This window comes from Mastigoproctus giganteus, chromosome 11 (genome assembly GCF_048544385.1).
Source record: "Mastigoproctus giganteus isolate SK-2022 chromosome 11, ASM4854438v1, whole genome shotgun sequence".
Lineage (NCBI taxonomy): Eukaryota > Metazoa > Arthropoda > Arachnida > Uropygi > Thelyphonidae > Mastigoproctus > Mastigoproctus giganteus.
Window position 1 is genome coordinate 64,780,533 of NC_143585.1, and position 16,495 is coordinate 64,797,027.

The window sequence follows — 16,495 nt, forward strand, 5'->3', positions numbered from 1 at the left end:
CGGATAGGAATATATCATAAAATATACAGTAGTTATTATTTCATATTCACCATTAGAAGACACAATATGGTCCAAGTAGCCTATGTGTCGTAAAACCCAACAACCAAAGAGAGTGAATACATTAGGACGATGAAAATAAAGCACAGAGAGAATAACAAGATGGATGGATGAAAACAGAGCCGACCAATTTAATATAACAGAAATATGGCATGAGAAATTTACAGTATAATGAAGAGTATTGAAGCTTATAACAATTATAAATTGATATCTAATAATTCCACACAAGAGGAAAGGCTAAATATGAGAATTAACTGTCTAAGACAGCAAAGAACGGGAAAAATAAGTTTTTCACGTACAGGCAGTTCTGGCTTTACGAGTTCCCGGGTTTATGAGTTTTTTTTTTTTTTTTCAAAGTATCAAGTATCAACAAAATCGAAAATATGAACATTCATTGCAAAAAATGAATGTTAAACATTCATAAATACCGCATTTCAAACCACTCGCGTAGCTATACAATACAGTACCCAGATTAATCCGTTCCAGAGATACCATCGTATCGTGAAAATATCGTAATGTGAACCCAATTGTTTTTTGGTAATTCGTTCCATGGCCTCGGAAGTTGAAATTTTCGCTATATAACTCTCTAAAAGGTCGTTTTTATAGTGCAAATTATATTAATTACCAATTCAAATCAATAAAATGCACTACACTTTCATCGTTATCATATTTCCTGTTATATGAACCAATTTTGAACGCCTTTGTGACATTTTTCTAAAGCACATTTCTGGAGGTCACGACCATAAAACAATTTGAACTTTCTGGTTTATTGGGCTTTTCTGTTACTGCAAGCAATTATAAACGGGTAGTAAACTCGATGTATTGCATTTGCGAAAATACCGATAGCTGGAATTGTGTGGTTTTTGCGATATTATTATTATTTTCTGTTTATACTCAGGCACGACAACCAAGTCAGTAGAGCTTACAATAAATCATCAATACAAATATTTATAGTAATTAGTAATCACGGGCTTGAACCCCGCTCCACTCAAGGAACGCGTGCTATGCACTCTCGTTCCTGACCACTGGGCTATGGTGAAATGTGTTTCCTCTTTATTGAAATCTTCAATCGTATAAAAAACATAAATAAATTTTCAGAATCTTCATTTCATTCTATTTTTTTAAGTTTAGTAAACTTGTTACTCTGCGCAAATCGTGCTAGTTGCAATTTGTGCGTTCCGTTAAAAAATGCTTATGTATCTATTGAAATTTATAAAGAAAATAGAAGATTATCTTGGAAACAAACGCCTCTTGAAGCATTTCTCAAGAAGACGACTCCTTGTGAACGAGTGCCGAGCCAATAATAAGTGATTAACGAGTGTGCATTTAGTCGATGATGAAGAATAACAATTCTTTAAAATTTGTAAGTCATAAATAATTTCTTTATTATTATAATTTGCTTGATTTTACAGGCTACGTTTTAATTTATTTGGATAAATCAATCATTGTTTAAACATAAACTAATTAGCTAACTAATTTCATTGTTGAGAACGTAATCCCTATTTTTAACGTTATGTCTATGGAATTTAATCCCCGCTTTACGAGTTTTCGCTTTACGAGCGCGCGCTAGGAACGAATTAACTCGTAAAGTCGAAAACTACCTGTATATGAATATCAAGAAGGAAACGAATCGGCTCGGATTGAATAATTGGTGTGAAAAAGTCTTAGGTAATCTAGTTGATATTGCTAATTAATTTAACAGCCACTTCTCATCGATACTTTACAGATGAAAGATCTTCATAGTGAGGATTAGCTGTGCGAGCAAGGCTAAGCAGCTGAAAATTAGCGATATTGAAATTAGAGAAGATTGTTTATTAGAAGAAAATTCAAGTCTAAAAGGCTCTCGTGGGTAGAACAGTAGGTAGCAGTGCCGGATTAAGGCACGGGCTAGCAGGGGCCCTTATCCGGGGCGCCATTTTTTTAAGGGGCGCCAAAAACAAGAACAATGAAGCAAAAAATATCTATATCCTTACTAAAGGGCGTCGAAAAATCTTTCTGCCCAGGGCGCGGCAGGCCTTTTGGTGAAGGCCTTGTAAAAGGCCTTCACCAAGTATGCTCAGACCATTTTTGAAATCTGCCGAACCTTGCAGAGACAGGCTCTTCAACTAGTCCCTGTAGCAAATCAATGGACCACATATATAACCAGCCCATTTCCCTCCCCATGCCCAGTGAATGACAAAATCTCTACATGACTGAACATACCTGAATTGACTCAGGTGCCTCCGTAGCCAGGTGGGCAGGAGCAGCAGTGCGTAGCACACGCTTCTTGATTAGACCGGGGTTCGAGCTCGTGACCACCAAATACGGAGGATGCGGATCGGTCATTGAATGACCACCGCATATCCCCGGTGCAATATGGCCTTAGTTGCTAATGCTCCTAAAAACCAAATAACAAACAACAACAAACAAACCTGAATTGACTCAGATATTATCGGGACTTTACCAGAGTTGACGTCTTGCCCCTGGGGACTCCTTTGGCTCATTGCCAGTGGACCATAGAGGTAGGAAAATAACCAAATGTGACTGATGGGAATAATGGCAGGCTGGTACTGCCCTCATCATAGCATACATCCAATCAAAACAGACTGAGTTCCTAAACATGACAACACTCACGGAAAGAACTTTAAAGAGACTGGTATAGACATACAGCCAGGGTTACCTGTCAGCTGGAAAACACTAGTAAGCTGCAGGTTTCTGAAGTATGCTAGTATGAATGAGAACTGGACTGAATGTAAAGGCAAGAGTATGAAAGGAAATGCTAGGAAGGGTGAGTGAATGATAATTTATGCCTCTGGGTGTGTGAGGGATGAATGTGTGGGAAGGGGTGAGTGCTGAAAGAGTAAATGTGGAAATTGAGTAAAATTAGCGAATGACTGTGGAGTCTGAGTGAAATGGGCTGGGTGTAAAAGTGTGTGCCTGGATGAGCGAATGAATGCCAGAAATAGTGTGGGATAAATGTCGAAAGCAGAATGTAAAAGTATGATAGGAAATTTGTTTAAAAAAAGAAAAAAAAAATTTTGCGTTAGTATAATTGTTATATAAATGTGTGTGTTCCTTTATTTTTATTATTATTTGTATGTAATTTAAATTGTGTGAGCTTTCTTTAAATTATTGCTTGTTTAAATTGTTGCTTTGTCTTTAAAGTAATGGTTAAACAAGCATTCAATTATTTTAAAAGCAATAATTGGACAGGCTGGATTGACAGCCTGGTGTCAGTTTTGATTGTTTAATAAGTCACCCCCTCCTGGGTGTGAATGAATGAAAAAAAAAAAAAGTATAAAAAGTTGTAAAATGTAAAAACTATGAAATGTTGCCTTGAAATGTAGGCGAAAAAACATAAAATGTTGAAAAAAGAGAAAAGAAGGAAAATAACCACACTATAAAATGTAAAAAAAAAAAAAAAATGAATGATATAAATTGCATGTTCTATTCGAGCCTCTCCTCCAAATGGCCATGGGAACCTTATGGACCATAAGGTCATCCATGCTGTTGGCTGTTCCTAGCTGGCATGCTGTGGAATGCTGTCCCAGGTGGGATACAACCACCAGCACATCTCAGCTGCTGCCATTAGGCGTTCCTAGCCATGCTCCCTTGCGTGGTACTTCGGCTCCACTCCCCGGGCGGGAGGGGGGAGGTTACCTCTGGTCTCCTCTCCCCTCGCCGCCCCTCTTTCCACTCTGGTGGGGCTGGCTGGCTCCATTGATTTGGGGGGTCATCTTCTCTATGGACCCCATATCTCTGTCTTTTTTCCCCAGCCTTCAGTCTCCCTTCCCCCTCTAACTTACAACTACTAGCGTTCGAATCATTGTTAAATTGCTTGAGCCCTACACCCAAAAATTTAATGACATCAAATTGCATAACTAGTATTCCTTTTGGCTGACCCCTATCTATAGCGGGTTTTTTTTTTTTTTTTTTTTTTTAGGTCCTAGCTACTGAAATCTCAGGAAATTAGGTGGCAGGACCCATAATACTCATGTACCTGGTCTGCCTCCATGGGGCGGATTGTGGGCAACGTTGGGTCCCATTAGGGGCCCAGCGGCCAAATGACCAGAAGAACAACGGTACACGACACTACACATATACAAGATACATACACTTTTAAATCTCTGTCATTGACAGTGGCGTGTTACTCTACCATCTGGCATTTACGGTAGAGTAATATCATATTTCTTTATTGGGGAAGTATCACTTATTAGTACTGCAACACCTCAAGATTGACTTAGAGTTTGAGAGGTCAAGCCTTTTGAAGACTTCACGTATTTTTAATAAGTAGGCTATAAAAGAGATGTAAACCCATAACTAATACTTTCTTTTATGTACAGGGTGTCTCAAAAATACACAGCATAACTTCAGGAATGAGTTCCTCATATGTAGACAATAAAAATATTTTATATCAACATAGTTCCGGAAATGCTTGGTTCCCGAGTTATTAACCGGAATGTCTTATCTCCCGCAGGTGATTTCCTTCATCACAAGGTACTGACAGAATCTGGTGGTTTTCCATTCCGACCATTTACTCAAATCAGGAGCAAGCGGATATGCACTTTATGTACGGTTTGGCGGACGGCAATGCTCTGGAGGCTCGTCGTTTCTACCACGAAAGGTTCCCAGAACGAAAATGTCCAGACAGGAAAACGTTTGAAGGTATCCATCACTGCCTTTGTGAACATGGGACCTTTACACCTCGTGTTGCCGACAGAGGACGACCAAGATCTACAACTCCTGAAGTAGAGGAGGAGATTTTGGATTTTGTGCATGCCACTCCTGGAATCAGCACACACAGAATAGCAATGCAACTGGCTGTTCAACGTTCGACTATTTGGAGAGTGTTGAGAGAACACCAACTGTATCCTTACCATCTGCAAATGGTACAAACCTTGTCACCAGCAGATTACCCTGTAGGAGTAATGTTCTGCCAGTGGTTCTTGCAGCAGTGTGGTACAACTCCTCACTTTCCTGCCTCACAGATGAAGCACAGTTCACATGAGACGGAATCCAAAACTTTCACAATCAGCATGTATGGACTGAGGAAAACTCACATGCAATTCTTCCATCACATCACCAACAGCGGTTCAGCCTCAACATCTGGGCGGGTGTTTTTGGTGATAAGTTATTTGGGCCCCATGTACTTCCAAATAAACTCACAGGGCATGCGTACAGAAACTTTCTAGAAAACAACATGCCTTTCGTGGTACAAACGACGAGTCTCCAGAGCATTGCCGTCCACCAAACCGTACATAAAGTGCATATCCGCTTGCTTCTGATTTGAGTACATGGTCGGAATGGAAAGCCACCAGAATCTGTCAGTACCTTGTGATGAAGGAAATCACCTGCGGGAGATAAGACATTCCGGTTAATAACTCGGGAACCAAGCATTTCCAGAACTATGTTGATATAAAATATTTTTATTGTCTACATTTGAGGAACTCATTCCTGAAGTTATGCCGTGTATTTTTGAGACACCCTGTATATCATCCATGGGTAGCAGAGTTGGTAGGATCGCCGTGCCCACAACTGGTAGGAAAGAAACAGTTCGAACCCGTTGATGACGGGAGGAATTTTTATAGGTCATTTTCACAACATTGCTGAATTAGTCGGTCTCAGTCGAGAGTAGCATGCTTTTTCCTCCCGGAAACTCGGGTTCTTTCGTCAAGCAAACAGAAAATCTATCTCAGCACACATGCAATTTACAGACAGTATATACGGAGCAATATGGTCTTAGCTGCCGATGCTCCTAAAACCGAATAGCAACAAATATATATATATATATATTATTATTATGTGTCAGTTGATTGAGTGCTAGACAGAACCATAGTGGACTCAGGGCATCTCCCCGAAAGATTACTTTTTGACGGGTATCGGTCTGGTAGTGATGCTCTCGACCTTGGTGACAAAAAATCATAATAATAATTATTATTATGAACTTTTCTCCTAATGGGATTTCTCCCCCCCCCCCCCCCCACCGCAACGGGTATTGGTACTAATTGCATGGTTTGTTGTGTCTGTTTTTACTATTATTTATTACTGTTGTTCGATGAACTCTCTGACTGTCCTACAGGTGTTCGGGATCGCGGCTTTCTGGAGTTCCATGTAAGTGTTATCTGCGAGGCGTATTGCTGCTAGGTTCTTATAGAGGCTCTTTAACACCATGCCGGTGGTTGACACGGTGATTGGGATGGTAATTTCTTGTTCCATATGCCAAATTTCTTTGACTTCCTATCTTAGGTCTATGTATTTCCTGATCTTTTCCTCGTAGGTTTTCTGGGCACTGCTACGTCGATCAGGTAGTTAGCCATTTCCTTCTTGTCGATTAGGGTTATGGCTTGTTCGCTATGATGGCCCGATCCCGGTATAGTTTGTGCATTGGGGTCTTTAGTAGTCCCTTGGGTTCGCACTTGCAATACGGTACACTTTCTTTGATTAACTGGTATTTTTTCTCAAGTTTCAGGTATATTATCCTGGCGACCTGGTCGTGTTGATGAGTGTACTACGTATGAATGATCACTGTGCTTCCCACAATGATGGGCTGTATTGTGTCTAAGGACCAAGTGGCATCGCGACACGTGTCATCTGCCACTTTGGGATCCTTGGCGATATTACCTGGTCATGGCTGGCGAGCATGAATTCTTCGGTCTCGGGACAGAGCCTTCGCTCATAAAATTTCCTGACATCATATGACAGTATTCGAACGCAAGTCTTTTTCATCCGATGTGAGGAGGCTGCAATTTATCAACTGTGCTAAACGTGAGGGCAACGAATGAGAGAGAGAGAGTGATGTGTTTTCAGAGGTAGAAGAAAGAAAAACTAGGAGTCACAAACATAACATTTTTAAGGAATAACAGGAAGCTTTATTTCATTACTTTGCGTAACGTATATCAGATCATTGTAATAAACTACTTACCTTGGTAAGCGAGGTACAGAGTGTTATAAGGTTCAAACCGGACTTGGATAGTCACTTTTTTGTTCCCAACTACAAAAAGTGACTATCAAAGTCACTTTTTGGAGATAGGGACACCGTGAGTTATTGAGAATTTTTTTTTTGTTTATTTTATTTATTTATTATTTTAATTTTTTGACAGATATAGAAATAGTCTGTTTCCTTTTAACATTTAGCTATTATAATATTAATATTAATAACGTCTAGGAGTATATATAGTGACGCTTGATTACAGTGAAGCGTCATATATATAGTGACACTTCACCGTAGTCATTTGGCAAAACTCATTCATTCACAGACCATCACATTTTGGAACATTTTCTGCTGGGAAGTAATAATAATGCCATTCTGACCGCACAGATGCAATTTTATGATGCACGCAAAGTTTTGCATCATAAAAAAAGGTTTCAGTGTTGTTAGAATAGCCGATTTCTCTTCACCGAGACCGACTAACTCGGCTACGGTGTTACAAAAGCCTAAACAGGTTATCCACATCTGGAAGAAAGTCTAACTGAGGCCCTTTCTACATATAACTTTCTTGAACGGCGAGATATCGCTTTATTTGGAAATGATTAAACTGAAGTTTCAATTGAAATGAAATATGCTTATTTTAGATAGCAAAACAGACAGCCTTACCTTCGTATGGAGATATCATTAGCGTGAAAAACTCAAAAACTGTAAAAATTAAGGTAACTAATTTAACAGTTAGAAGCTTCTTGTGACCGTTCATGATAATACGAGATGAAATTCACTGCACTTCATTCAGGAACAAAACACTTTATACACTTCCACCTTTACAATTGTTCTTATATAGTTTTCGAGTGCAAACATTTTTCTCCAGGAAGAAATACCTTTCATATATAATATACTCTCCATTGGTTTTTGTGAGGTGCAATATTCACTTACCTACTCTTTAACTAATAACTACTATTTAACCTACTCATTCACTAACATAAACGATACTGAACATATTCAATAGCACCATGCTTCTTATTTGACAATGCTCACATGTTTTTAGTTTTCAGCGCTTAGCGGAAGATCGTTAAACTGTTCAGACTTAGCGGAAGATCCATAAACCGTCTAGTTGTGCGAACCAGCACCAGCACAGCTTCTAAATAGTTTGGTCGATAGGCTTTCCACGGTAGGGTGCGCTTTGATCTATAGCAATGAAAGTGCAAGTTTTAGTGTGTTGTATTAATTTGAGCGTTGACTGAGGTAGTTTGTTTTCTTTCCTTAAGTTGTATTGGCATTGTATTCTTTCCTTAAATTGTATAAATATATTATCAAATTAAACAATTATATAAACCTTAACGTCATTATTGAGAAGCAGTAATCGTACAAAATATTCTGTAAATTTTAGGTTAGTAAGTCACATTCCCTTCCGTCTGTTACTCAGTTTTCAGTAATTTTTTTTTATTTTTATCCTTTTTGTTTATTTTAATATTAATTAATTTTTTAATTTAGGCATAGGTCGTTATGCATGTGTTTAAGAAGCACGTATATTTTAAAACGGTGGCTATCATGAGTAGATATTGTTTGCCTGTGTAATATTGAGTCATTCTGGAGTGACAAGCACCGGGAATTTTTTTTTTTCCTCGCCTTTTTCCCATTATTATGTGGGTTCACCGTTTTTATTGCTTTGGCATGCAATTTTTACGTCGGGATGCCCTTCCTGACGTCAATCCTCACCCTTTATTCGGGCCGGGAATATGCGGTGGTCATTCCCTGATCTGCCGCATCCTCCGTATTTGGTGGGTACGGGCTCGAACCCCGGTCTAATCAAGAAACGTGTGCTATGCACTACTGCTCCTGCCCACCTGTCTACGGAGGCGCCAGTGACAAGCACCGGGAAATCCAAAATGAAAATAGGATCTGAAATGGAATACTGTGCGAAATAGAACGCATGTCAGGATAATGTGTAGAAGGCAGCTAACCTGTATGCATGACATTACCATCGCATCAGACGAACTGGAACAGTAAACTGGCTTCCATTCAAAGTACAGGGCATGTTATAAGCCACATGACTGTCGAGTATAATGAACAACTATAGGGACAAAGTAGAGGAACTTGCAGGTTTGTTCTACACTTGAGCAAAGCATTTCTAGATTTATTAGATAACTTTGTTCTATCACTACATGTTAAAAAAGACCAAAAGAGAAAGCAATTTTCATGAACTGATTGTTACCAGGTAAAGGGAAGGGCTTTTGCTTTCATAAGGGTGACTAGACTGGTTTCGGTGGATATATATATAAAGTCTGTATCTGTATCAGCCAATACAGAAGCTTATGGTAGATATAAACCACTCCGTAATCAAGCACAAAGGAGGTAAGGCAAGCTAAGGCAGATCATGAGAAGTCTCTGACAAAGAATGCAAAGAAAAGCAGCAAAGACTTTACTCATATTAACAGTAGAAGTAAGAGGTTGAATCATATTGGTCCACTCAGTGTCGGTGGTTTAACTGTTGATAATTTTTCCGAAGTTGTTGACAAACTGAACAGATATTTTTCATCTACATTCAGGCATAAGGAATTCTTTAGGGAGAGGAATGCCAGAGTTTATCAAAATCTAACAGGAAGCTAAATGATTTTGTAACTGAGAGGAAAGTAGAAGAGAAATTGTTGAAGATTAACATAAAAAATACGCCTGGGGTGGATGAGATCTATCCAGTTATATTAAGGGAGGCAGCAAAGGAGTTAAGCAAACTCTTAGCCATAATTATGAGAGCATCTTTGGTTTCAGGGGGAAATTCTTATGGATTGGGGATGTGCAAATAAATAAATAAATTTTCTGTTTATACTCCGGGACGACCAAACGGTCAGAGGAGTTCACAAGATAGACAGAATACAAGAAACAGCACCGTATTCAGTAGTCACGGGCTTGAACCCCAGTCACTCAAGGCACGTGTACTTATGCACCCGCGCGCCTGACCACTAGGCTACGGCGGCCAAATGTATCCCCAGTTCACAAAGGAGAATCAAAAGGTGGCATGAGTAATTACAGACCTGTTAGCTTAACTTCTGTCGGAGGGAAAATAATGGAGTCGCTGTTTAAAGTCACTGTTTAAATGCAGGACCATCTAGACAGGAATGCAATTAATGAAAATGGGTGTTGATAATATGGGGAAAATGAAAATAGGTTGAAGAAATAAGGTTTCTCTATCTCTCTAACACACACATGCACACTTACTGTTCAGTCAGCCTGTGTGAACCTTTTGTTATACAAGGTGCGGAAATAAAGTTCTTGGACTGATACAATAAAAAGAACACAAAGTGAAGGAGGTCAAAAGCGGTTTTCTTTTTATTCAAAGTAATCACCACCTGATTGAATGCACTTGTTATACAAGCCGCCCCGGCTAGCCGGGTGGGTAAAGTGCCTGCCTGGCAACCCAAAGGTCGCAGGTTCGATTCCCGCCTCGAGCTTGGATCAAAGTACTGCAAAAACCTTGGGATGTGCATTATGGTCACAGAAGCCTATGCGCCAACAACTACCAAAAAAAAAAAAAAAAAAAAAAACTTGTTATACTGTTCTAAAAGTTTCTGAAAAAGAGTCAATGAAGGCATCCAAAGAGGCGAAGTTCAGTTCGGATTTTTCTTCATGTCCTCGACATTCTGAACTCTCCTTCGAGGGCAGTTTTCACTCTAGAAAAGAGAAAGACTGCTGGTGCTAGATAGGAAAAGTAAGGTGGATGGTTGATCTGTACAATTCCACGTTTTGTCAGAAATATCTACACAACAAAGACCTCTAAACCTGCAAAGAATTTTAATAATAAGTGTGAAATGGGCAGGGACATTGTCAAGCAACAAGAACCGGCTGCATTTCTCTCAAAATTGTAGCATCACCCAGGAAATATGCCTTCAATAGTCTTTGAAGCACCCGTATATAGAACACAACATTGACTATCTCTCTCTCTCCCCCCCTCCTCTCTCCCTTGGTGATGATTTTGAAGTTCACTGTGTGCCCTGACATTTTGTCCTTTGGTTCATACTGAAACACCCAACACTCATCTACAGTAACAATACAGAATTAGGATGCCTTCACAAGTCTGGATGAAGTCTTCATCCTGACTTGTCACGACTTCATCTTTGTTGCTTCTGCTCATATGTGAGGCCTTAATTTTCCCTAAAATCTTCATGCAGAATTTGACAGATTGTCTCCTTATTCATATCCAACTCATTTTCCATCATTTTGAGGGTCAAATAACTATCTCCTCCCCCAATTTCCAAAACTTTTACAATTCTGTCCTCCTCATTTTAAGAGGTTGATGGGCATCCACATCAACCTCTTGAAATGAGGTTGATGTGGATGCCCATCATTGTGAGCATTCTCACTTTCATCCTTGAACTGCTTGTACCATTCAAACACAGTGGTATGCCTTAATGTTTAATTACCATAAACAGTTTTAATATTTCGTACATTTATGTTGCAGATTTCTTAGTTTTAAAGCAAAATTTCATATTCTTTTGTTGCTACATTGCAAAATCGTTACACAGAATGTTACAATTTTACTAATGAAACTGGTTGTTGCAACCTGTCAGCTTATTGGACAGTCTCTGTACACCATCTGTTGGAGAAAGTTTTAACTATAGCATACTATTTTAGTTTTTTTTTCAAATTCATCGAACGTGACCACAACAGCACCAGTTAGGGAACTGTATTGCCACAGCTTGTATATTACTGCATATTTCTAATTATCATAATCCCATTCCAATAACAGAATTATAGGTATGAATTTTTGTTCTGTAAGCTGTAAACCTGCAAAGAAACATTGTTTCACTGGTTTGTGGTGTTTTCCTTTTATTACTCTTATTCACATTTTTTTCCTATATCGGCAGACTTTATTATTTTAAAATGAACAAAATAAAAATAAAATCAGTTAAATTGATGCTGTAGAGCAGATATCATCTTTTAAGGGCACAAAAAGTGATATTGTTGTACACATTGGAACAAATGACTTTAAGAGTAAGAGATCTGCAGATTTACTCAACAAGTACAGATCAATATTGAAGAAAAGTCACGAGTTAGGGTTGAATGTGAAAATGTCTGCAATTCTGCCCAGACACGATAGGAGGGAGTATATGATGAGAGCCTTGTCGATCAGTTCAGCCCCGGAGAGATTGTGCAAGGCTCAAGGGGTAGAATTTTTTTCAGCCTGGTCTGTGCTTGTTGATAGGAGAGACTGCTTCTACAGGGATGGGGTACATTTAAATAGAAAGGGCGCAAGAATATTTACCGATGCTATCAAGGCACTGTTAGGTGGGTCGGAATACTGCTAGCTTGGGGGAATACGCAGACCAAAAGGTTAACAGTGGCCGCAGGCAGAGGCAAAAGTGACTCTTGCACTGCTTCTATTAGAATGAACAGCAGCCTGGAAAGCAAGGTAATGGAGATTTCCAGGACTGTTGGGAGTCATAGTGGAACAAGTAAATACATGGGCTGTGTTAGGGTAACCAAGAGTAGGAACAGGTGCATGTATACTTGCATGTACACCAATGCTAGGAGTGTAGTTAATAAATTTGATGAGCTTGAAGTGCTAGTGAAGACATCAAAGGCAGATATTGTTGGGATATCAGAGATGTAGTGCCACACAGATATAACCAGTACAGAATTCGAATTTGGGGAGTACAAAGTGTACAGGAAGGATAGACAGGACAGAAAGGGAGGAGAGGTTATACTGTTAGTTAAGAAACACAAAATCTAAGGAAGTGCATCCAATTGGTGTTGGTGGACAGTGCAGTATCGAGTCTGTTTGGTGTGAAATAAGCACTGGGAAAGGAAAAATGAGAGTAGGTGTGTTATAGGCCTAATGAATCTGATGAGTATAATGAGCAATTGTGCAGAGAAATAGAGTGGGCCAGTAAATCAGAATTTTAAGGGCACAAAAGGTGATATTGTTGTACAGGTTGGCACTAATATTAAGAGTAGAAGACCAGCAGAATTACTTAACAAGTACATGTCACTGTAGAAATAAAGCCGTGAATTAGGATTGAATTTGAAAGTTTCTGCAATTCTGCCCAGACACGATAGGAGGGAGTATATGATGAGAGCCTTGTCAATTATTTCGGCCCTTGAAAGATTGTGCATGGCTCAAGGGGTAGAATTTTTTTCAGCCCAGTCTGTACATGTTAACAGGAGAGACTGCTTCTACAGGGATGGGATACACTTAAATAGAAAGGGTGCAAGAATCGAGGCAGTGTTAGATGGGTCAAAAAACTGCTAGCTTGGGGAGATACAAGGACTAATAGATTAACAGTAGCCACTAGGGCTTGCAAACTGGTTTCATAAAACCGGTTAAATCGGTTTTCATATTGAGTTGTTAAAACCGGATTCGAATATTTTCTTAGTTAGCCCTCGAATATATTTTTTTTGTTTTTCTTTTGTTTGTTTGTTTGTCTGTCTGGATCGTTCAACTGCTTTATGTTTTAAACATATATTTTATTTTATTTTATGTTTAAGTACGAACATCATGGGCAAGTGGCTCAAATCTAGGAGGGGTACCTTTTATCTTCCCACCTGTATCATGGCACGATGCAGGTGTACTCATTTACGACTGAGTGAGTCGGAGCGATAGCGTAAAAGAAAATGCTCAACATTTCTCCATTCCATCTATCTTGTTCGCTAGGCAAGTTATGGAACGTGCCTTATTGATGGTTACCCACTAGAAACAGATTCGCTGAATATTGCATCAAATTTCAATCGTAGAAAGTTTTTTGCTTCTTTATTCCTATTAAATTTGTGATCAAATGTTCTCCAAAAAGCAGCTTCACCAAAAATACAATAGATTTAATTGGGGGAAAAAAATTGCAAGTAAATAAATAAAAAATTTCTTTCGTGAAAATTTTGAAACTTGTCTCGTTTAGACTCTTCATTCAGTGTTTGCTGGTGTGACGCATAGTATTGTGCCTTTGTTATCTTCAATATTTTTATTTAAAATTGTCGGTGATATAAATTCCTACTAATTAATATTTATTACCCTTAATATGTCTAAGATGAAATCAAATGTATGGAATTATTTTGCTCGAAAAAGCAAAGATGAAGCACAATGTTCGAAATGTCAGAAGATAATGAAGTCATCTGGAGGATCTACATCATCTTTGATGTTGCATTTAAAGAAAATGCATCAGATTGACATTAAACAAGATAACAGTGAACCTCCCGTAAAAATGGTAAGAACATTAGAAAACTTTATCGTTAAAAAATCTATGGAAGAAGAGATTTCAAAATTAGCTGTTTTAGATGGATTTTCTTTTAATTCAATTGCCAAGAGTGAGTTTATACAATCAAGCCTTCACCTTCAGAGAAATAAATATGATAAATTACCACCAGCCTCAGTGAATGGAATTAAAAATATGGTTCTGAATTATTATAAAACTAAGAAAGAAGAACTCATTCAGCATTTCAAAAATTCATTGGTTTTGGGTGCCCGGTATTCATTGACTCTAGACGAATATGCATCGATACAAAATAAAAGGTATATGAATATAAATGTGCATTCAAAAGACAATCATTGGTCGTTAGGTCTTATTGAGATTAATGGTTCACTTGATAACAGAAGAACTGAGCAAATTGTGAATGGACTCTTGAAGGAATTTGGTTTGAACTTGGATGAGGATATTGTTGCCTGCACCACCGATGGAGCAGCAATGTTGATTAAGTTTGGCAAGCAAATTACGCCTAATCATTAACAATGTATAGTCCATTGTATAGTCCATCCGTCAGTTATAGATGTACTTTATGAAAAAGCAATCAATTATGGTGCCACAGTCTCTGAGTCTCCCAAAGACAATGAAGAAAATGAAAATAATGAAGAAAGTAGTGATGATGAAGAAGTTGAAGAAAGACAGCAAGGCATGCTTTATCAAACCGACTTTACCGATGAGCTAATTTATTTCTTCAATCCAATGGCCAATATTGCACAAACTATTAACAAAGTCAGAAAAATTTGCAAGCTTTTTCGAAAATTGCCTACCAAAAATGACGTATTACAAAATTTTGTTAAAGCAAAATTTAATGGGAAAGAATATAAACTTATATTAGATTGCAAGACTAGAGGGGATAGCACATTCTATATGATTGAGAGATTTTTGAAATTGAAAAATTGCATTCCAAATGCTCTATGTGCAGTACTGTCAACTGAAGCCGTGTCTGACGATGACTGGAAAACACTTGAATTGCTATGTGAAACTTTGCGACCTGTTGAAATGATTCTGAAGGCTATAACCTCAGAAGATACAGACTTACTTAAAGCAGAGTCTTCAATAGAATTTCTGCTTGCTGAGCTTGATACAGCAGAAAATCCATTTGCTTTAAAGTTTCACCAAAGCCTTTTGCAGCATTACAATGCAAGACGAAATTGCCAAACTGTGACTTTGCTGAGCTATCTACACAACCCCAAAAAGTTTAGGAAAGCAGATTCAGGTTCAAGAACTTTTGATTTTCCAAGTAAGCAAGTTTTGAAAAAGCATGCTGAAGAGATTTATCAGAGATTATTTGCAAAACATTCCGAAGGAGTCTTAGCATTGAATGAAGAAACTGAAAATAAACGAACTGTTCTTTTAGAAGAAAACAAAGACTCGTCTAGTTCCGATGTTGGAGATACACTCATGTGAGAGTATGATAGTGTAATAAAGAGATTAACTGAAGAGCCTTCAAAATATCCGAGTGAATTGGAAATCAGCAAAGAATTTAAAATTTCAGAGGCAGCTAGCAGTAGAAGTGAAAAGCTGGAGAAAGTTTATAGAGCACTGCTGACCATTAAACCAACAAGTGTCCAATCTGAGAGAGTGTTTTCGATCACTGGTCTCTTTAACACAAAAATAAGGTCAAGTCTATCAGGAAAAATGTTTAATATACTTGTGCTTTTTAAAGGATCATTTTCAGAAAAAATCTGAGCAATAAATAGTAAAGTAATTTCCCCAAGCTGGTTTTTTTTTTCACATTATTTTTATTTATTTATTATTATTATTATAGGGCTTATTATTTTTTTGTTTACTATACGAGAAGATAGTTTTTATTCAAAGGATTTGAATACAATTTGTAATTTTGTATAACCTCAAGTTGGTTACTTTTTTGGAGCATTTTTATTTTTTTTTACTATAAGAGGTGATAGATTTTGTTTAAAAGATTTGATTACGATTTGTACAATCTACCCAAGATAAAATAAATACCTGTGTTATAAGCTTTTAATTATTTTTCTTAAGTCTGAGAAAATCGGTTTTAAAACCAGTTTTAAGAGTAAACTTCGGTTAAATTCAGTTTTGAAATTTCTCAGTTTTATGCAAGCCCTAGTAGCCACTGGCAGAGGTGAAAGTGATTCTTGCACTGCTTCTATTGGAATGAGCAGCAACATGGAAAACAAGATGAAGGATATTTCAGAGACTGCTGGGAGTCATTGCGGTACAAGTAAACACATGGGTTGTGTTAGGGTAGCTAACAATAGGAACAGGTGCATGTAGTTGCATATACACCAATGCTAGGAGTTGGGTAAATAAATTTTATGATTTT

The 16,495-nt window shown here is 38.1% G+C and overlaps 2 protein-coding genes across 2 annotated transcripts in view; one reads left to right on the forward strand and one right to left on the reverse strand.

Annotated features, from left to right (window-relative positions):
- Window positions 1–7,767, reverse strand: part of LOC150078070 (vascular endothelial growth factor receptor 1-like) — a 341,587-nt gene extending 333,820 nt beyond the window's left edge. The window contains exon 1 of the mRNA XM_090385266.1: window positions 7,631–7,767. Within this exon, the coding sequence (XP_090241392.1) occupies window positions 7,631–7,724 (94 nt within the window). The 5' untranslated portion in view covers window positions 7,725–7,767. The remainder of the gene's footprint in view (window positions 1–7,630) is intronic.
- A 361-nt stretch (window positions 7,768–8,128) lies between these two features.
- The window catches only part of Pomp (proteasome maturation protein), a 62,096-nt gene continuing 53,729 nt past the window's right edge, over window positions 8,129–16,495 (forward strand). Inside the window, exon 1 of the mRNA XM_090384451.1 lies at window positions 8,129–8,209. The gene's annotated coding sequence lies outside the window, so the exon portion shown is untranslated. The remainder of the gene's footprint in view (window positions 8,210–16,495) is intronic.